We start from the raw sequence: 20,141 nt of genomic DNA on the forward strand, positions 1-20,141 counted from the left end.
ATTTTTGTCTTGTTGGGAAAGAATTAGAGGGTTTATCCCCGGGCCAGTTACAGACGGTACGGAACGATATTGAAAATTATCGTATTGGTGGCGTCCACGTTATAAGACACGACGACAATACGGTGGTACGTAGCTGCCTGCTTAAGTAATACAGAAATGTTGTTTTCCCCTTGTTTTAAAGCGAATTCCACGGATAGCATTGTTAAATTATAGATGCACTACCCTATCTAAGTAGTTACTCAGTTCTTTTTGACCAATCATAAGATTTCTATATATTGGATGACAGAACTAAGCTAGGAAGTTTCGGGTAAGTACTTAAATGATGCTAGGTTCAGCTAGCGAAGGTTGCCCTTGGACCCCTGAATGGTTGGTTGATCCGTTAGGATAATCCGCCGACCAATTCCGTATCACTTCACCTTTAATAAACATTCTGCCCTTAGCCAGCATGTAATACTTTCATTTGCTCTTTCGCTCGTCGCTGATCCCCGTCCCGACCTCATCCTTTTTGCTCATAATCATTGTTGGCCTCGTAATTCTTCCGAGATTTTCAATCGGCGACATTATCCAACCTTCGATCTTATATCCTTCGCTTTCGCTTTCGCTTGCCCCGCCGGGCGCTTAAACCCACCTAGGCTACGCAGATGCCCTCCGTGACGCCGTTCGAGCTACCCATGCTCTCCCCGACCAAGAAGAGGAGACGAGAAGGCACCGACGATGAACAGCGATTTATCTTCCCTTCTACGGGTCTTGACACAGCTTCTCTAATTAACAAATCACGGAAAATCGTACCCCTGCCTGCGAGCAAGCGATTTCGGCTAGTTAGCGAGAGTGAGGAGCACTACCTAACACATAATGCCTCGCACATCAGTCACTCGCAACAATCGCACCTCTCACATGCGCACCCTGAACACCAAACGGCGCTTACATCGCAGCACGGCCGACTAGGCACAAGTTCTAGATCAGTCAATACATCGGCACTGCTAAGTCCGTGTCACATCTGCCACCGAAAACCGACCAAGAAATCCGACCTCGATTCCTTCGCCGATTGCATGGGCTGTGGACAACGAGCCTGTTTTATTTGCATAAGGGCATGTCAAGGCTGGCTACCACCCTCCACCGAGGAAGAAGCAGACCTTTCAGCCTCGTTTACTATGCGAGACGTCGATGACGATATAAGCAACGACCAAGAATCCGATGAAAAACAGGAGAAAGGAGGTGGGCCAGAAGACGGATGGATGGGACGAGGCCACCGAGAAATGGTCTGCAGCCGATGCTGCGTGGAGCGTGGATCCGAGGGCGACGTGGTCTGCCTAGGGTGCCTGGCTGGTATGGAGGGGGCATAGGATGCCCCCATGGAGGAAGAACCATAATCATTTATTCCAGCAGAGGATATCTCATGATACAGAACGCCAACCACCACGGCTTCGCGTTTGGCAGCAGCACTTCGTGAGGCTAGGAAGGAATTCAGCTTCGCTACCATATAGGCCGGCATCGGAGCCAAGGGAGGATTTATCAGATTCAGGGAGGCATAGTCATGGCGTTATTCGGACACTATAACACAGCACAGCACAGCACATCCATTTACCCACATTGCATTGCATCGCGTTCGAGCATATCACTTCGTTAAGATACCATATCCGCGGACCATTGGCTGTTTATCATGGAAACTTTGTTGCTTTTGGGCGCTAATGAAGGTACGGACTGTAATTACGGCTAGGCTACATGGTAGGCACTGTGTATTTGGCAGGACGAAGATGGGATGGATGGATGGGATGTACATATTACCTTATACTCCAGGACGAGCTACTTGCTCAATACCCAGGGATCCTCATGTCACTTATACCACTCATACAAATCCCCAAATAATATAAATAATCAATCACATGCATGAAGACGCTTTATTGGTACAACGGAACGGAATCTAGTGAACACCCAGTATAGCCATTAATCAGTCACTCCATTGTTGTCCATTATCTATCATACATTCCGCACCCCGTAAGGCAAGCAATTTTTTTCGCTTTCTCTAATTGTATTGCATGTATGTGGCGGTAGAGTTGAACTTCAAGTTACCCTTGATGACCTTGTCGACGGCGCTTAGGAAGTCCTTCTCCGAGGCTACCTTTCTCCTGGCGCGAATTGCGAACATGCCAGCTTCAGTGCACACACTGCGTAGTTCAGCACCGGTGGCGTTGGGGCAGAGACGGGAGATAAGCTCCCATCGGATGTCGCGTTCCACAGACATACTCTTGGCGTGGATTCGGAGGATGTTTGCCCGGCCCTCGAGGTCCGGTAGCGAGAACTCGATCTTTCGGTCGATACGGCCAGGTCGCATGAGGGCAGGGTCTAGCGTGGAGGGTCTGTTGGTAGCGAACATGACCTTAATGTTTCCTCGGGCGTCGAAACCGTCAAGTTGAGTGATGAGTTCCAGCATAGTTCGCTGGACTTCGTTGTCACCACCAGCTCCGTCATCGAATCGCGCACCACCGACAGCATCGATTTCGTCGAAGAAGATGATACACGCCTTCTTCGTTCGGGCCATTTCGAAGAGCTCTCGCACCATTCGGGCTCCCTCTCCGACGTACTTTTGTACTAACTCACTACCGATAACTCGGATGAATGTGGCATCTGTTCTGTTCGCGACGGCTCGGGCGCAAAGGGTTTTTCCGGTACCGGGAGGACCATAGAGAAGGGCACCCTTCGGGGGATCGATACCTAGGTTGACGAATCGCTCGGGCGAGAGTAGAGGCATCTCCACGACTTCTCTCAGCTTCTCAACCTGCTCTTTGCAACCTCCCACATCACCGTACGTGACATCCGGCTTCTCCTCGACTGTCATCATGGTAACGCTAGCATCGATCTTGGGCGGCAGCGGTAACAGAATCTGGTATTTATTCCTGTCGACACCCACACGCATGCCTTCCTCGATATCGGTCGGGGACACGCGTTCACCGAGCTGGACGACGAACTTGGCGATTTGTTTTACGTTGATGACATATTTGCTCTTGGTCTCGTCCTTCTCGTCCGCAATGATTTTGGTACACCGCGCTACCTGAAGCGGTTGCTCTTCTGACATGCGTTGACGGTCGGCGGCGACATCCCATAGGTGAGGTGGCGCAAGACCCGTGTCGGACTCCTTGACGCCGATTTTCTCGTCGACGGATTGTTGTTTGTCCTTGATTTGCTTCTCGAGGTTCTTGATCGCTGTTCCGTAGGGTGCGGCTCCGTATGTTTTAAGGACTTGGATATCTCTGGTCGTAGATTGTTAGAAAGACGTAGGGTGGAATTATGGGTAGTTCGAATTAAAACTTACTCGTCTGTTAATGGTGTGATCTTCTTCTCTTCTAGCTCGTCATCGGCGTAGTTCTTTTGATACTTCTCCCAACTCGAACCGGTGGCAGAAGGCTAAGATATCGTTAGCTAAGATGCATGGCAAAATATGTGGAAATCGTAATACCATCTTGATAAAAAGCTCCCAATTTGGGGGAGCTCGCTCGTATTATGGTGAATTGAAAAAAAAATGAAAACGAGTGGAGGAGTGTAATTATAGAATGGTGGTATTGGTTTGGGTGTCGTATCGGGCGGATATGATAATGGTTGATGGTGAATGGGATTGAATGCTGAGAAAGAAACAAGCTCTCAGTCAGGCTGGCGAAGTCGTTGCCCTCTGTGATGATTAACAGTAAACGGTGGTTGCATAAGCTCGTTCATTGCCTAGAGATAACGGTACGTATCTATGCATTATACCTCATTAGGACTAGCTCAAATGTAGCCTCGCAGCTACCCCGGGAACATTTTTAATTCTATTAAGGTTTTTGGTACCAAAAAATATCACAGCCTGCGCGGGGAGCTCTTGTCAAAGTTAAGGCCGCCACTTTTTAGAAGTTACAACCACAACAAATTTCTGCAATACTCTCTTTAACCTTTTTCAACATTTTCACATACTGCCGGAGTCTCGACATCTTCGCTATCCGACTTATTTAGCTTATTATGGCTACCACAGCACAATCCGGCGGTGGCGCCAATGCCAACGCTACCTTCAGAGTATGACTTCTTTCCACACCTTACTAATATCTCCTTTTTTAGTTATTCGAAATCATATAACTAACGGATGGAAAATAGGACAAGGAGAAGCCCGTCGCTGTGCGTTCCTCGAATATCGTCGCTGCAAGAGGTATGTATATCTCCTTATTCCATTTCAAAGTGCCCCCACTAAAGCCCAACAGCCGTTGCCGATGCCATCAGAACTTCCCTAGGACCTCGAGGAATGGACAAGATGATCAGAAGTGGAAAGGGAGAGACAATAATTACAAATGATGGAAACACAATGTTGAAGAGCATGTCTGTTCTACATCCTACAGCAAAGATGCTTGTCAACCTCTCAGCAGCACAGGATGTCGAGGCAGGAGATGGTACAACATCAGTGGTAGTCATATGCGGTGCACTACTTGGTGCGGCCGATAGGTTACTCTCCAAGGGTATCCATCCTGCGGTTATTTCCGAATCTTTCCAACGAGCGGCGGCAGCATCGGTCCAGATTCTCCACGATATGTCGCAACCTGTCTCCTTGACCGATACCGCTACTCTTCTCCAAGCAGCCAATACCTCCTTGTCTTCCAAGATCGTCTCTCAATACTCTGGCCTACTAGGTCCTATGGCAGTCAACGCGGTCACTAAAACAATCGACATTAAGACGGCCGATAATGTTGACCTGAAGAACATTAGGATCATCAAGAAGGTTGGAGGCACGATAGAGGACAGTGAGCTAGTAGACGGGGTGGTCTTAAATCAGCCCGTCATCAAGGCCGCAGGTGGACCCGTGAGGATGGAGAAGGCCAAGATCGGTTTAATCCAGTTTCAATTAAGTCCCCCCAAGCCTGATGTAAGTCTTCGAAATTCTACTCTATCCACCTCATTCTAATCGTACATACAGATGGAAAACACCATCCAAGTCAATGACTACCGCCAAATGGACAAGATCGTCAAGGAGGAGCGTCTCTATCTACTTAACCTGGTCAAGAAGATCAAGAAGGCCAAGTGCAATGTGCTCTTAATACAAAAGTCTATCCTACGTGATGCTGTCAACGACCTTTCCTTACATTTCCTGGCTAAGCTCAACATCCTTGCGGTCAAGGACATCGAGCGAGACGAGGTTGAGTTCATTTGCAAATCTACTGGTTGCAAGCCGATTGCGGATATCGACTCTTTCACCGAAGACAAGCTCGGAACAGCCGATCTCGTCGAAGAAGCTCAATCAAACGGTGCGCGAATGGTCAAGGTCACTGGTACAAAATCGGCAGGAAAGACGGTCTCGGTGGTGTGCCGTGGTGCCAACAGCTTAATTCTAGACGAGGCAGAGCGTTCGCTACACGACGCCCTATGCGTCATCCGCTGCTTGGTCAAGAAGAAGGCCCTCATTGCAGGCGGTGGAGCACCGGAAATCGAGATAGCAGCCCAGCTCTCTAAGCAAGCACGATCACTCACCGGTACAGAGGCAATTTGCTGGAAGGCGTTCGCGGACGCTTTGGAAGTGATACCTACAACCCTAGCGGAAAACGCCGGTTTAAATAGCATCAAGGTAGTTACGGATCTACGACATCGACACGAGCTTGGAGAGAAGAATGCTGGCGTCAGCATCAAAAGTGGTGGTGTGAACTCGAATATATCCAAGGAGAATGTGCTACAACCTTTATTGGTGAGCACGAGTGCTATCGAGCTAGCAGCAGAAACGGTGAAGATGATTCTTAGAATTGACGATATCGCCTTGACGCGGTAAATCAAATAGGGGAACGTCAACTAGGAGGCAACTCGAACGAGATGAGATGATATAAGCCAGATGTTCATGAGCTCCTGGGAAAAAGACCATTAGATAAGTTAGAGTCTGTGTAAAGATTCCACTTAAATAAAAAGTAAAGTCAACAACCGATTACTGATTACCAATTTCCCGAATCTAGATTGCTTAATAAGAAAATAATTCATTCGGACATATACCGGTATTTTTACGCCCTAATCGGTTGACAGATCGGGTCCGGTTTTACGGGTTTAAGGCGATTTATTCCTATTCCTAAAGTACCCTGCGGGGCAGGAGGGGTCCGGCTTCAATGGCGTCACTTTTGCGATAGTTTAGACGAGCTATGCATACCCTCGTACAAAGCTGTAGGAAAGACAATTACTAATTATAAATTGTCTCTAGAGTCAAATCTAATTAAACTTATTTGTTGGAAGCTTCAACAAACATCACAATCCATACACGTACTCGAATCGTGTAATTAATTCACCCGCTTACATCGGGTTACTTAGGCCGATTTCTTCGGGATAAGAGTATTCGGTATTTATGTTTTGAACAAAAACCGCTACGTCTATGACTATAGCTTCGTCTATAAGAACAGCTTCGTCGCGTGTACTTTTAACTCATAACTTCAGTCGTCAAGCAGCTCCAGCAATAACTACAATTTCAAATCACTTACTATTTCAGAAGAAATCACCAAAACTCTACATACGAACCATGTCTTCCGTACCGAGCACGATGAAGGGTGTCATTATTGACAAGACAGGTGGCACTGAGGTCCTTCAGTACAAGATTGATTTGCCTGTACCCGCGATTGTCGATGGCCAAATCTTGGTGAAGAACGATTACATCGGGGTCAATTTCATTGACACGTGAGTAGCTTCATACAGCCCCTATCAATCGCTTGTAATACTAATTAGTAATATAGATACTTTCGAACTGGTCTATACCCTGCTCCCCAGTTCCCGTACATTCTGGGCCGAGAGGCAGAGGGTACCATTGTCAAGGTTGGAGGCGGAGACGTCTACGGTCTCAAGGAGGGTGACAGAGTTGTCTGGTATGTATCTCTTCCCCCTATCCCTATTACGACACCCCTTTCCAAATCAAGTCATCTATAAGATAAAGACTAACACCACATCAGGGGAGCTGAAGGCGCCTACGCCGAATACGCCAGCGTACCCGCGGCCAAAGCCATCAAACTACCCTCCGCTCTCCCCGCCAAAATCGGCGCAGCCGCCTTCCTCCAAGGTCTCACAGCACTAACCCTGATCCGCGAAGCGCACCCCGTGAAAAAGGGAGACTGGGTCCTCGTCCACGCAGCCGCAGGCGGCACCGGTCTCTGGCTCGTGCAACTCCTAAGATCCATCGGGGCCAACATCATCGGCACAGCCTCCACACTCGAAAAAGTCGATCTCGCGCTCAAAGCCGGCGCCACCCACGTTATTAACTACAGCCACGAAGATGTAAAATCCCAAGTCTTCGAACTCACCGACGACCAAGGCGTAGTCGCCGTCTTCGACGGAGTCGGGAAATCGACCTTCGATCTAAGCCTGGATGTCGTGGCTAGGAAGGGAAGTGTGATTTCCTTTGGCAATGCGTCGGGTGCGGTACCGCCTTTTACTATTGCGAGATTGGCCGCTAAGAATGCGCGTTTGATGAGACCTACCCTGTTTAATTACATTGCTACGCGTGAGGAGTTTGAGGGGTATGTGAATGAGTTACTCGACTTCGTGTTGAAGGATGGATTGGATGCTAGGATTTATAAGGTGTATAACCTTAGCGATGTTGCGAGCGCGCATAATGATTTGGAGGGCAGGAAGACTACTGGAAAGTTGCTTTTGGATCCTTCGAAATAAGGAGGTTGGGAATATGCGGGTGTAGGTACCTAAGCGCCTAGAAGTCTCTTATGTACGACATTAAATCATGACATAAGCACCGCCTTCAATATTGCCTCGTAGTCGTTATTACTCACATTCCAGAAACTTCAATAGGAGGATTGTGTTCAAGCTCATCGTATTGGGATTATAGTACAGCGCTTGCTCACCATCCACTCACTGCCTATTGCCTGCGAATAGCTAGCTAGCCAGTAAACATCCTGCATATGGGGGAATATAGCTCTCATCGAGCTGGCGAAATAGCATGACTAATCCTAGCTCGATATTTGCCCGCGAAGCTTCCCCTTGGCATGTAAAATCAGAAAAATTAATTCCTGGGGCCTATCCGTTTTGGAAAGGGACAAAGATCATATTGTTCCACCCTGTCCTTAGGAACTTTTGTCTTCATATCCCCTTAACTCCATAGAAAAAAACATTGCAATAAACGTGGATATAAAGAAGAGAAAAACACGTGTTTGTATTCCTCCGTATTATTCGCTTAAGAACCGCCTAGCATCGAGTGAGAATGGACCAATTTAGGACCATGCTCGCTATAGGAATTAATCGTTAGTCTTGATCTAAGCCGACATTGGGATAAATTAGGATAGGAAGGGAAGAGCAACATACTTGTAGTCAACGCGATTCAGACTCATCGTACGCTGAGCCTCTGTAGTCTGGACGTCCATGTTATGGATACAGTAAGCGAGACGAGCGGCGACAAGGGAGCCGAGGAACATGGCCTCCTCGAATCCATTCTTGGTCCACTCGGCTAAGTAACTCGGCAGCGGCGCTTGCTTAATACTCATCGGTGTCTGTCCGTGAGAATGGTGGCCTAGCACACTCACGTCACCCGCTGTTGATCCAGGTGCTTGCGTTGCACCCGGAACACCAAGCGATGCTGTTGTGGCCGCTTGTAGAAGCGGGTTTACCGAACTAGTGGTCGGTAGTTGGCCTGTAAAGGAGCCGGTAGGGGTCTGGGATCCAGTTCCACTTGGCGTCGCCATGTTAGACGGCAGCTCAGAGGTAAAGATCGTAGCAGTACTCGGCGAGATGAGATGTCGCGCAGTAAGTGTTTGGATAATATTTTCTTTCAGGCCTCGGAGACGGCTACCATTGCCAACAAAGACAATGTTATCCCAGCAGCCTGGTCGCTTGTAAGTCTCGTCGATGCTCTGGATCGCGCGGTAAATTGTATCGGTTATTCGGTTTATTTCAGCGCGATCCGCGAAGAGAAATCTCTCGAGTCCGACCTCAATATCCCGTCGTACTCGCTTTGTTCTTCGTTCCGTGGTGGTAACACTGTTGACTGTAGACTCCATCGCCTCACCAGTACCTTCAGGCTTGGTCTCTGGTTTGACTTCCGGGTTGTTAGCCGCACCTTCGGCAGGGGGTGCATCAGTTATTTGCACATCGCCATTCGTAGGAGCAGCAGTTTCCGGCTTAGGAGCACCGTTGGAGATAGTAACTTCAACATCCTCATGCACCAGTTCCTCATAATGAAAGACGCCGACCTTTCGCTTGGAGTTGGGCAATCGAACAGGCTTCGCCGCGGCAGGCTCGGCTTCTTGACCCTTGCCTGACTTCTTCGACTTCGCCTTTTCAACCTTCTCTTTTTCCTTCTTGGCGAGGAACTCTCGTGCATTCCCACTGGTAACAATGTTGGCGACATCGAGTACGCCCTCATCTGCATCCTTTCCTTCGGCGTTTCCATTTTCGGTGTCGCCGCCAAGAGCAGTCACAGATTTCGGTGGTTCTACAGGTTTCGGGGCCTCTACTGTGGGTGGGGCGGCAGGTACTGTATCGTCCGTAGGAAGTTCCATGAGCTCCGACAATTCGGAAATATAGGGTAAAACTTCGCATAGGGGACTCTTCTTCAACTGTTCTGCCATGTCATAGGTGAAGTTCTTGTTCTTCAGAAGTGATAGAAGTTTCTGCGTGAACACTTCCCCGCCCGAAATATCTCGTTCTGGGTTCGGGTAGCCTAATTGCCTCTGGCTGACAATAAGGTATTCGTGTATACAAGTCACATCGACCTTCTCGAAACCAATGTCCACTATAGTCATGGTTGGCCACTTCAAGCCGTATTGCGCGGCTACCGCACTGTGTAACAAACAGAGAGCCGGAGTCTTGGTCTTCTCAAATATGTAGCGCGCGATAGCTTCGCAATCGGGCCGGGTCCACTGAGGTGATGCCATGAGCATGATCGGCGTGTTGTGGTATGTCGTCGTAAGTAAACTGTGGACATGATCGAGGAATGCGAGGAAGGCTGCCATATTGACTATGCGTCCGCCTTGTAAAGGGTAGATTGCACCCTCGACACTATCGCGATCTTCAACATATTCCCATTGATCGTCGGACTTCTCTCCATCCGCTGTAGCCGTAGGCGCGCTGGTCTTCTTTCGCTTGTATATGCGGTAGGGTGTATACTCGTTGGTCTCTTCGTCCTTGAACATTCTCGTGGGGATGCGATGGGCGGGTGGGGTGAGTTCACTGCAGCCTAGCTGGGCCATGGTAGTTTGACTACCAGGGCAAATGACGAGAATTTGGTCTTCGCGCCATTTTCCCTGTTGGCTGGCCATATTGAAGAGATTGCGGGCGACAAAAGGACTCTCGTCGGCGCGGCCAGGCGTCTTCTGCTTGCGCGCACTGCCTTTGCGCGAAGTTCTTTTGCTTCGGGGTGTTTTCTTTTCAACGTTTAAATTCGGAGGTGGTGTTGTGAATCGATCTCTAGTGTTATTATTATATGTATTATAATTTTCGCTTTTATCGTTATCGTTGTTGTCGTTGTCAACCTCTTCCTAGAAAAGTAGACTGGATCGACCATCACGAATGGAGCTTGGCTCGCGCGTAGAAGCGACGCGCGATTGAACCCGCCCTACATTTTGCTCTTGTGGCTGGGACATATTTGCTAATCGTGGCTTAGCCCTGGAACAGATATTAGTCCGCTGCCAAGCTTTCCAGATAAGGCGGGAGCTAGAGCTAAAATTGTGGTGAAAGCTTACTGTGATTGGTTGTATGATGTTGCTGGGAAATACATATACGCTCTGCTTTGAAGCACGTATTGTCACGATGGGGGCAAATGAATTGGTAAAAACTGAGAATTGACAATTACTGTGCTTTCGGATTGATATCGGGAGAAATAAACTGTAGGAGTCACGTTTTTCTAAAAGTAAAATCTGGTCAATTATGGTAATGGCCCATCCACCAATACTATCTATCCTTCGTCGTAGTTACCTCAAATAACTATACCTCGCTTTAATTAATTATCCGACAGTACATACAAAGTTACCTACATATAGATTGGCTATTCCCCTTCAGAATCCCTCAAACCGATATAAATACATTCATACGTACATACATACAAATACCTTCCCTCTATCCTTCTACTATGAACTATGCTCGATGAGTGCAAGTTGGTACAATGTATTAAACAATAAATATACATATCAGGGGTATTGTCATGCACGACCACTTCGTCTCATCCTCGAGACATCTTTTCCTCTAACGCTCGTCTTCACGCATTGAGTGCCGTGCAAGAATATTCCTCGTACCTATAATCCGATCGTTCCCTGATCATAGTGGTATCTCATCCTCCGTTGAACCGTCCATATGCTTTTCCCAGAACTCCAAACGTATCATTATCGTCAGTTAAGGAAAGGTTGAAAATAACACCGCCCACCCTTAGGCAGCCGAGACGGATACATCGCGGCTGGCCTCCAAGCCTGCATGTTCTTTGGCCACTGGTGATGTTCCAACCGTGGCTTTCTCCGTAAGTGGAGATTGTGTATCGGTGACGGGAGAGTGATCATCAACATCGCTCGATTCTTGAGCTGGGGTCGCTGAATCGTCGGCCTTCTTAGAATCATCCGCGCTCTCGTTGGATTCGTCTACTGTTTTATAATCGGAAGATACCTCGTCGATTGCTTCCACAGGTTTGAGCGTATGGTCTTTAGCCTTAGGTGTGGTTACTTCCTCGGCCTCGGCTTCGAGCTCAAACTCTTGCCTGAGTGGGCTACTCACTAAACCGCTGACGTCACCCATCTGACTCTTTCTACGAGACGAACGAGCGGGACTTCGGAGGGGAAGTGGAGGCGGCACTCTAGCAGGAATGTTAACTCGGGCAGCACCAATCGCTAAACGAGCTGGTGTTTGGGCCGTAGCCACTTCGAAGACAACAGCCTCCTCCTCTGCTTCGCTATCGGACTCGTCACCGTCTTCCTCCTCTTCGTCATCACCGTCATCATCGTTACCCTCATCCAGTGCCTCATCATCTGCATCGCCGCTGTCATCTTCAATCTGCGTACCCGTACTCTTTAAGGTCTCTTCGTTGGCTTTGTTGCTTGAGTCTTGATCTTCCTCTTCCTCTTTAATCGCAATCGTCGTTGTGGGCTCGTCATCTAAGTCAGGGAAATTCGAAAGGCTCCGTAGCGCGCTAATGTCGATTTTAGTGTAGTCGACCTCGACGGGTTCCTTTGCTTCGGGGATTTCCTCGATCGTTTGTGGCGGGTTCCCATCCTCACTTTGACTTTGGCTTGAACTTGGAGTGGTCTGAGGTGTTGCGAAATATGTTTGAGTGCCGGCATCAGTCATCTGGCTTCGCTCGGTAGCTACTGTCTTGTTAGACATGTAACTTCCCCTGTTGCTTCGAGATAAAAACGTGTCGACACTCTGGCGGCCGGCTCTAGGAAAGAAAGGACTCGTCGGACTAGGGGCGTATTCGAATTGGCTACTGTCAGGTCTTAGTCGCGTGCCAGCTTCGCGGATACCCATTCCAGCCATTTCGAGAGCCAAAACGCCAAAAGGGTCTGGATCCTCCATGTCAGGTACTCCGAATGCAGGCGACAGAGTTGCTGTATTCGGAGACTCGAGTGTGGCATCGCTTGGGGCTGGCTGGGAAGCCAGTTGCTCCACGAGAGCCGTATCGTAATCTGTCCTCCCCTCGGCAGCTTTGAGCATTTCCGTAAGAGGCCGTGTTTGAGGCAAACTTTGGTTGATATCACCTGCTAGGATCTTTGCGACACCTATTTTCATCCCATAGAACCTCTCATTTTCATCGGCCCTCTCACTTATGACAGTACCGTCCAACTTGACTTCTGTACTCTGACCCTTCGCTTTCACATATACAATTGCTCGGTCACTTAAATCGGCCCATGTAACATCGTTCTCAAGTAGTCCCAAAGCGACTAGAGGACCAGCAGTTAGAGTAACATCCGTACCAAGCGTCAACCGTGGCCTTCCAAAGGCCTCAAGTACGGTAAAATTGTTGATGACAAGGACGCAGTCATAAACATCAACACCAAAGACAAAACGTAAACTATTCGTGTGAAGCATGAGCCCAGAAGGCGGAGACCATGTGCCGTCGGTTTTACGTGCGATTAAGATGCCGCTACCTCCAGAACCAGATGTCCATATTCCAGACCGCATCGATGTGAAAATCGCGAGCCCGACGGTATTTTGTATTATCCTCGGAGGTATCTTTTTCAGGAATCTGTGCGACGATTGGGTGCTAGAATACGTGGAGGGACTCCCGGGTCGGTCGTCTGGGGTGGAAAAGCCGTCGCCTACAGTCGGGTATTAGTTAAGAGACCGATCCATATTCACTAGTGGATATAATGAGGGCATACTGCAGAATGACTTTAAAATGCGAGCAGCCTTATCGCATTCTTTGTCTAACGTCGCAGGTAGGAAAGCGTCCCGGCCAAGTCTAGAGGTGCTAAGGCGGTTGACCGGGGACGGTATCTTATCGGCCCATCCGCGAACGATGTCGGCGCTATTCTTACGGATATGGGTATTTATACTGCCATTTCCGTTGACGCTACTCGTACTCGATCTACTTCGATCCCACGGGAGGAGGGCGGAAACCCGCTGCATGGCTAATTGCAATTAAGAAGCGCGGATCGTCACCTTCCGGAGTTTTGCGCGTCCCAGAGGAGAGGCTCCTCTTATTGAGAAGGACAAAACGAGGAGAACAAGGACAGCCTTAGTCAGAACTAGGATGCAAAAGTGGTGTCTGCTGGTGAGGCAGGCACTTTGCCAACAACATTGAGGAGGGAGTTAGAGAGAAAGTAATGGATCCAAAGACTCGGGTCAGAAACTCTGACGAAGAGAGAGTGCCCAGGTGAAGAGTGGAACCAAGAAACTAAGAGATTAAGAAACTAAAGACTAGGAAGAACTGACGACAGTTCCTTGGGCAAGGCACCTGCGCGATGGTTGGCTGATGCTCCCTCTCTCTCTCTTGCTCTTTCTCTGTTAGATACATACAAATACATACTACCAAGGAAAGGTAGGGTCGATGGGCCGGGCGGGCTAGAGCGAAGCGGCTTGCAGAGAAAAGTGACGTTTTGACTGGGCAGCCAACCCCAAGCCGGCTCAACATGCATGCGTAAGTGCATGTTTAGTGGGGCCATGGTCAGGTCAAGCAGGCTAGGGTTGGCACATGCTTCGGCAGGCCAAGAGGGCCAGGGGTAAGGAAAGAAAGAAAAAAGTATGGGAGGCCTTACCGTATTGGGACAGTCAGCAGCGGCGGGGGTCCCATTGAGAAGGGGAGCTGCCGCAATGCCGATGGTTTTTTTTATTAATGAATTCAGGAACCACTCGACAAATTGAATTCAGGTACCTCGCCTAGAGGCACTTTAGTTACTACTACTATAACATAGAAACGGGACCGACCTTTCGTCTAATGTTTAGTCTGATAATTGATGCCTACTTTAGAATACGCGAGATTGACGAAGTATGGTAGTTTGGCTTGTTTGCAAAGCCGATCCATCCACCAGACGGTACGCGGAATGGACGGAAAGTCAATCAGGACCAAGATACATATCTAGGTACCTGGGATGTAGTGTATAACCGTTACCAACTTGCGTATAGTATATCTCACCACTGACGCACTTACTACATACCTATGTACCTGTAAAGGTTGTTTTTGTCCTTTTCTTGCGCAAAAGCAAATCTTAAATACAAAGCTAATAATAAACATTGGATGGCTCCGAAACGTTATCTGCTATGTTAGAGTTTAAAATATAAGTACTGCTGGTACTACTATGTACTACTAATACTACCTAGGTACTGGGTATAATTCCACTTACACGACTTAAACAACCATCCATCCACTATCACAAACCAAATAGTGAAACAAGCAGAGATGGATATGCTTGCTACAACAATAATAATAGGTGGGCAAAGAAGCGGATAATCTACCTTATGCATCTCAACTAAATTTATCGCACATCCTACCTATTGTAGATATTTTCCCTTTAATGATCCTTCTCATCGATACACTAGGACTCGGAACCTCGAGTCGATCGACATGGAAACCCTGTTTAGATATGGAAAGCCTGGAAACTACTCCATTGCTTTTTTTTTTTTTTTTTTTTCCTTCTCTTTTTTTCAGCTGCCATATAGTCCTCAGTTACTACGTAAGGTGGCGAGAACCAAATCGTACTACCAACAGCGTCATGTTTATACTAAATAATGCATTTAAGAGTGTTTCCAATGTTTGTATAAGTCTCGCTAAATATTGGGTGTCTCAACGAGCCATGTAGGTCTTACATTCATGACGATAGGTTAGGAATGGTACTGCCAAGGCCACCCCAAACCCACTGACACATGGGCGCCCGCAGCATTGCATCTCACACTGATCATGGGCATGAGCACGACATGAACTGATCTGATTTTATACAGAACAACCGAGGTTCGTAAGTCATCCGATATAATTTGGCTAACTTCTTAGAAACATACATCGTATATATCCAAGAATTGAAGGCATGCAGTATCATACGAGGTGGAAATGAGAAGATGTTGAAAGTTCAAATATATCTATAAATTTAGCAGAATTCCTAGGATCTCTCTCACCTACAGTACATACCTAGGTAGGTATATATGCAAAGTCCGAACTAATCTATTCGTTAGATGTCTAATTGTCTAATTCATGGCTAATAAGCTTATTTATTTATTCAAAAACAACACCCATCTGACTGCAGCCTTATATTATTATGATGACGATCAATCATATGCGCATCGTCACTGGTTACGAGCTGTTGATTTTCCTTGGCTTTCGGATGACCCTACAGCGCACCAAAAGGCTCGTGATACGAGGTCATATCCACAATATACTACACAGCCATTACATCTCAATCTACAATTATGTACAGTTCACATTAGTGTAAAGGATATGCACACACACGCAAGTAATAATGGATACTTGCCTAGGTACAATCCACATATCTTACTTACATTACAGATTTCCCAAGCCGTTGGAAAACTGTCTCTCCGTAAATATACAAGGCTACCCCAGTTAACTAACAACGGACACCGCCCATTGGTGCCAAATGAGGAGACCAGAAGAGAGAAAATAAAATCACAAAAAAAGAAATCAAACGGCCTGGTCTCATAGGGTTATCACAAATCATACTCAAATCTCCGAACTGAAAACAATACCGTACCACCCATCGTAACATTCTTGCTCACTAATAAAGCAAAAGGATCCAAGATTATCCGAATAATTTCTCGGCCGCATTCATGCATGCCTCATTACATATAAAACCACAGACATAGCGCCGTGGCCCCCAATGACATCCTATAGTAAGCGCAGCGTAGCGCCTGTGAAAGCAAGCCAAACCCATCGCCTAACCAGCAGCCTGCATATGTATGTACGTACCATGAAGAACTTACGAACGAACACTAGACCCCGACCTCCCCTTCGAAGCGCGGAAGCGACGGCGTTTGCGGCTGTCTTTTTTTAGTCGAATTGCATAAACGTGACGACGCCTTTTGGGGTATTATCTACAAGTGTAAGCTGACTAAATAACAAAAGAGAGAAAGAAAACCGGACCATCGTTTCCCTATGTTTAGGGCCCGGTAGGACTTGCTAAAGTTGTCGCAGCGCATCGGCTCGTGTTCCCATTCCACGCCTCAATTTTGTTGGCGAAATATGACAGTGGCATACGTCATAGTTTTTACCGCTGATTATCAGGAAAACATCACCGCCAGAGTCAAATCACAATTATCCTAGTAAATATTGTGTTGAATAGGCTTTACGATAGCTTCAAATTTCCTCTATTCCAAACACCCCGCGTATCTGAACCAAATGAAGTAACCTAATGCTCCTAACCCCATACTAAACCCGTCTGTATGGTAGTAGATGAAGGATCGCAGAGTCGTCGTAATTTAGGTCTAGAACCATCTTCTAAAATAGATCATTACACATGAATCCAAGAGCCCTCATCCAAGCAAAACTAACCCTAGCTCCGAATTCGACAGGAAAAGGTGACTAGATCGACGAGACTAGAGATCTCCTTACGTGGCTACTAAACAACCGAGCGCAAGATTAATAAAATATCTGGAACGACTAGTGTGACAACCTGAGACATAACATATCCATATATATCAGTGCAGTTCAATCAGTCTAATTTGCGAATCTTCTTTCCAGTCTAGCAAGTAATGCGATACAATCTGCGTCTTAACCCATACATTCATTCTTCCAGTCATAAAGGCTTCACTTCGTCATCCCCCCCGCCAAATTCGGTAACAATATCCAATATATCATCAATAACGTCGTCATTTTTTTACTCCCAAATTTCGCCTAATTTCGCATAACATTTCCATGAACGGCAAGAAGAGAACATTACCATAAACAATAATAACCCGTCCGTCCCTCCGTCCCTGAAGCAAGCGCGAAGCTGCAGCAGCAATTTGGACCAGGTGTAATAACAGGGATGAACGCCGGGAATGGTTGCGCCTGTAGAAAAAAAAGATTCGTGTGGACCCCTCTCTATATATGCTCCCCTTTCCGAGAAAGAGTGAGATGAAGGAAAAATGAAGAGAAAATAATAATATAAAAAAGGAGTAGTGTCGTGGCACGTGCTTGATTCCGCTCTCCTCTCGTGCGTCCGGGTTGCGATACGGTCACGCCGAGATTTGATCGTAGCAATTTCCCATGCTCCGCCCCGCCTCCGTCGCTATCTGACCAGTGCGCCCGGGGATGCAAGAGTCCTGTGGTGATACAATTGAATCAAGGATCGTTTCTCATAAACATAAAATTGCCGACGTGGCAATTTCCCAATGGTGTCTATCGTTCTGACCGACTTTTCAGCTTTTCAATAACTCTGCTGGACCAAAGCGTTTCCGGGATAGGATCCGCCATGAAGGACGTAACGTTCGAAGGGGATGCAATTAATCGTATGCCGCGAGCTCCGCACCCATTTAGGGCGGGGCACCTCTCCCCAGTCTTCATTGGTCAACGGATAGAAGTTGTAGGCCTCGTGCGAGGGCAAATCGTGGTGCTCGCATTCGAAGATACCTTCGAGGTGTAGGCGTTCCAGATTTGGCAGCTTCGCGCGAAGTCCTGTGAACAGAGCCTTGAACGTCCCTTCGTACAGGTGTACTCCTCCTAGTGACACTTCGAAAGGTTTAGCTAACCCGCGGCCGCCGAGACGCAGCCGACGCAAAGTGTGACCGTGTCGTGCGAGGAAATCCTTGAGGTCCTCCTCTTCGCAAGAGAGTCCTTCGAGTGTCAGATCGGTGAGGTGCTTATAGGTGAAGTCATAAAACAATTCGCGGAAGGATAAAGCGAATTTTGAGTTCTCACTCGAGTAAGGGTGAAATGCGAGCCTCAATTTTCGCAAGTTCTTTGCAAGTTGCAAGATGCGACCGAGTCCGTTTACAGCCCTGAAAGCCGAGCCGGGTCCCTGCAAACCTGACGGGTCCAAGGTCCAGTTTAGGGTGTACAAGCTATCAAATGCCTGGGCATTGTTATACCAATGGTTGCGATGAACCGCCAAGCGGAATATCTCCAGTGGGAGTCGGTCGACCTTGAAGGAGGATAAGCGAATACCATGGAGTGCAGATATGATAGCATCCAGGTTGCTATACGTTAGGGGTCGATCTAGCTTCCTACAGCTTGGGTAGTCGAAGACCTCCCTAAGAAGATCATTATCAAGAGGGCATCGTGTGAATGTGACCTCAAAATCTTCTAGGTATGGAAGAGCAGAGCATGCTTCTCGAAGATCGTCGCTCCTCAAATGCAAGGGGCCAACGATCTTGCGTCCTCTTTCAATTCTATCGAACGCCTGCCGAGCCGATCCCATAAGTTCATTACGGGTATCCGGTGGCGACACGAAGTGCTGAAACCTACTGAATAAGTGAGTACAGTCTGTTCTTATTCAAACAGATAAAAATCAAACCGGATGTCGCCCCTTAGCATGGATGGTTGTTGAATTCATATAAATAGCGATGCAGAATATCCGATCGCGGGACGGATGGTTATCGCGGCTTGTAAGGATTCATGAAATACCAAAACTTACCATGAAGTACTCCACGCATCATAATAGGAGAGTTCCCCTAGGAAAATACAAATCGACCTAATGCTTCCTCTTAAACGGTCGTGGAGAGCAATAGAGTGTAGTCGTTCGATGTCGTTTCTCCAGCTGACAGCAGTAAATCTGGGAGATAGCAGGTACTCATAGCCTACATCCGCTAATATCCGGGTGACCTCGCGAAGATTTCGGACGGACTTGGGATCGCAGTGAGAGAAGACGAGTCTCAAAAGTTCTACCGGCAAGATATCCATAGAGAGCATATAGGTAGGTAGATCGGTCACATGAAAATATCTTTCAGGAGAGAAAGGGAGAAAAAAGGGTTGAGAATTAAAAAAAGGACCCGGACACGACACGAGGGTAGAGAGAGAGGTAGGCCGAAAAAATCAGATAATCCAAAATAGAATGGTTATGAAGCCCAACTCCGCCAGTTTGAAGAGTCTCAAAAATGAACAAAACGCCGCAACAGACCAGATTAGAGCCAAGATTTCAAAAGAATGAAAATCCAAGTCCTCCTACGCGTTCCCGAGGATTTTTTCTACTTGGAAATGGCGGTTAGTAAATAGGGCAGCAAGGACGCTCGTAGCCCGTACTCAACGAAATGGCGGAGTGCTGTGTGTTTGGTGCATCTTCCCATGCAACGAGCCTTTCCGATTCTAGGACAAAGGGGAAAAAACCGCAACCAACTATCGGTGAGAATGAGACACACATATACAATGTACTAATAATCCAGTGCTCTGACGGACAGCAGCATGAACTAAGAAAAAAAAAGATAGAAGGTTCTTCTAATCCCCAAAATGTGTTTTTCCCCCTGCCTTGGTGAATAGGGAATAAGGTATGGGTCCTCTTTTTTTTGAGTACCGACTCGAGGGGCTGAAAGGATTTCTTCGCAAGCTGGCAAGGTGAGATGGCGGTAAAGACACCCTTGTACAACAGTGAGAAGCTTGCTGGGTACGGTGAAGAGAAAAAAAAAATTAATTAGGACGGTTTGGGGATGTACTTGCAAGGATAAAAACAGTGACTGACTTAGCATACTTAGTTACATTGCCTAGCTGGGTCCTGCTGGCTCTGCCTGCCCTGTTGGCCCCCCAGAGGCACTGAAGCTTGGGTCCCAGTTCCTGCATTAGGCTTTATTGGCTTTGGTTGGAGGCCCGGATAAGCACCGTCTAA

At 47.5% G+C, this 20,141-nt stretch overlaps 7 protein-coding genes across 7 annotated transcripts; 3 read left to right on the forward strand and 4 right to left on the reverse strand.

The window, feature by feature from the left end:
- Window positions 1-395: 395 nt before the first annotated feature.
- Window positions 396-1,883, forward strand: F4822DRAFT_419943 (uncharacterized protein). The gene has a single exon (XM_051459656.1). It carries the CDS (start codon window positions 642-644, stop codon window positions 1,341-1,343), a length of 702 nt encoding a protein of 233 aa, XP_051309035.1. The 5' UTR covers window positions 396-641; the 3' UTR covers window positions 1,344-1,883.
- Window positions 1,884-3,740, reverse strand: F4822DRAFT_419945 (P-loop containing nucleoside triphosphate hydrolase protein). Its single transcript, XM_051459657.1, has 3 exons — window positions 3,455-3,740; window positions 3,311-3,402; window positions 1,884-3,248 (listed from the first exon to the last, which is right to left on the reverse strand). The coding sequence occupies exons 1-3, from the start codon at window positions 3,455-3,457 to the stop codon at window positions 2,024-2,026; spliced, it is 1,320 nt and encodes a 439-aa protein (XP_051309036.1). The 5' UTR covers window positions 3,458-3,740; the 3' UTR covers window positions 1,884-2,023.
- A 93-nt stretch (window positions 3,741-3,833) lies between these two features.
- F4822DRAFT_70910 (T-complex protein 1) lies at window positions 3,834-5,931 on the forward strand. The gene is made up of 4 exons (XM_051463875.1): window positions 3,834-4,041; window positions 4,120-4,171; window positions 4,224-4,879; window positions 4,931-5,931. The coding sequence occupies exons 1-4, from the start codon at window positions 3,988-3,990 to the stop codon at window positions 5,771-5,773; spliced, it is 1,605 nt and encodes a 534-aa protein (XP_051309037.1). The 5' UTR covers window positions 3,834-3,987; the 3' UTR covers window positions 5,774-5,931.
- Window positions 5,932-6,502: 571 nt separating this feature from the next.
- F4822DRAFT_434383 (NAD(P)-binding protein) lies at window positions 6,503-7,641 on the forward strand (the record flags this gene model as incomplete). Its single annotated transcript, XM_051461999.1, has 3 exons — window positions 6,503-6,657; window positions 6,714-6,842; window positions 6,927-7,641. The coding sequence occupies 3 exons, from the start codon at window positions 6,503-6,505 to the stop codon at window positions 7,639-7,641; spliced, it is 999 nt and encodes a 332-aa protein (XP_051309038.1).
- Window positions 7,642-7,780: 139 nt separating this feature from the next.
- Window positions 7,781-10,732, reverse strand: F4822DRAFT_419947 (uncharacterized protein). Its single transcript, XM_051459658.1, has 3 exons — window positions 10,662-10,732; window positions 8,287-10,584; window positions 7,781-8,210 (listed from the first exon to the last, which is right to left on the reverse strand). Exons 2-3 carry the CDS (start codon window positions 10,236-10,238, stop codon window positions 8,159-8,161), a joined length of 2,004 nt encoding a protein of 667 aa, XP_051309039.1. The 5' UTR covers window positions 10,239-10,584; window positions 10,662-10,732; the 3' UTR covers window positions 7,781-8,158.
- Window positions 10,733-10,736: 4 nt separating this feature from the next.
- Window positions 10,737-13,948, reverse strand: F4822DRAFT_419949 (uncharacterized protein). Its single transcript, XM_051459659.1, has 2 exons — window positions 13,284-13,948; window positions 10,737-13,220 (listed from the first exon to the last, which is right to left on the reverse strand). The coding sequence occupies exons 1-2, from the start codon at window positions 13,528-13,530 to the stop codon at window positions 11,341-11,343; spliced, it is 2,127 nt and encodes a 708-aa protein (XP_051309040.1). The 5' UTR covers window positions 13,531-13,948; the 3' UTR covers window positions 10,737-11,340.
- A 3,555-nt stretch (window positions 13,949-17,503) lies between these two features.
- F4822DRAFT_70983 (uncharacterized protein) lies at window positions 17,504-19,453 on the reverse strand. Its single transcript, XM_051463876.1, has 2 exons — window positions 18,960-19,453; window positions 17,504-18,786 (listed from the first exon to the last, which is right to left on the reverse strand). The coding sequence occupies exons 1-2, from the start codon at window positions 19,232-19,234 to the stop codon at window positions 17,754-17,756; spliced, it is 1,308 nt and encodes a 435-aa protein (XP_051309041.1). The 5' UTR covers window positions 19,235-19,453; the 3' UTR covers window positions 17,504-17,753.
- Window positions 19,454-20,141: the final 688 nt, after the last annotated feature.

This window comes from Hypoxylon trugodes (genome assembly GCF_022578975.1).
Source record: "Hypoxylon trugodes strain CBS 135444 unplaced genomic scaffold F4822scaffold_11, whole genome shotgun sequence".
NCBI classification, from domain to species: domain Eukaryota; kingdom Fungi; phylum Ascomycota; class Sordariomycetes; order Xylariales; family Hypoxylaceae; genus Hypoxylon; species Hypoxylon trugodes.

What these genes read in the sequence shown, in the direction of transcription:
- F4822DRAFT_419943 (XM_051459656.1), top strand. Translation starts at nt 642, where the DNA reads ATGCCCTCCGTGACGCCGTTCGAGCTACCCATGCTCTCCCCGACCAAG.
- F4822DRAFT_419945 (XM_051459657.1), bottom strand. An exon ending in ATCACACCATTAACAGACGA is followed by an intron (nt 3,249 to 3,310) that starts GTAAGTTTTAAT and finishes ATCTACGACCAG; the next exon opens with AGATATCCAAGTCCTTAAAA.
- F4822DRAFT_70910 (XM_051463875.1), top strand. Translation starts at nt 3,988, where the DNA reads ATGGCTACCACAGCACAATCCGGCGGTGGCGCCAATGCCAACGCTACC. An exon ending in GAATATCGTCGCTGCAAGAG is followed by an intron (nt 4,172 to 4,223) that starts GTATGTATATCT and finishes AAAGCCCAACAG; the next exon opens with CCGTTGCCGATGCCATCAGA. An exon ending in TAAGTCCCCCCAAGCCTGAT is followed by an intron (nt 4,880 to 4,930) that starts GTAAGTCTTCGA and finishes TCGTACATACAG; the next exon opens with ATGGAAAACACCATCCAAGT.
- F4822DRAFT_419947 (XM_051459658.1), bottom strand. Translation starts at nt 10,238, where the DNA reads ATGGCCAGCCAACAGGGAAAATGGCGCGAAGACCAAATTCTCGTCATT. An exon ending in CTGAATCGCGTTGACTACAA is followed by an intron (nt 8,211 to 8,286) that starts GTATGTTGCTCT and finishes TAATTCCTATAG; the next exon opens with CGAGCATGGTCCTAAATTGG.
- F4822DRAFT_419949 (XM_051459659.1), bottom strand. Translation starts at nt 13,530, where the DNA reads ATGCAGCGGGTTTCCGCCCTCCTCCCGTGGGATCGAAGTAGATCGAGT. An exon ending in CATTTTAAAGTCATTCTGCA is followed by an intron (nt 13,221 to 13,283) that starts GTATGCCCTCAT and finishes ACCCGACTGTAG; the next exon opens with GCGACGGCTTTTCCACCCCA.
- F4822DRAFT_70983 (XM_051463876.1), bottom strand. Translation starts at nt 19,234, where the DNA reads ATGCTCTCTATGGATATCTTGCCGGTAGAACTTTTGAGACTCGTCTTC. An exon ending in GATGCGTGGAGTACTTCATG is followed by an intron (nt 18,787 to 18,959) that starts GTAAGTTTTGGT and finishes CTTATTCAGTAG; the next exon opens with GTTTCAGCACTTCGTGTCGC.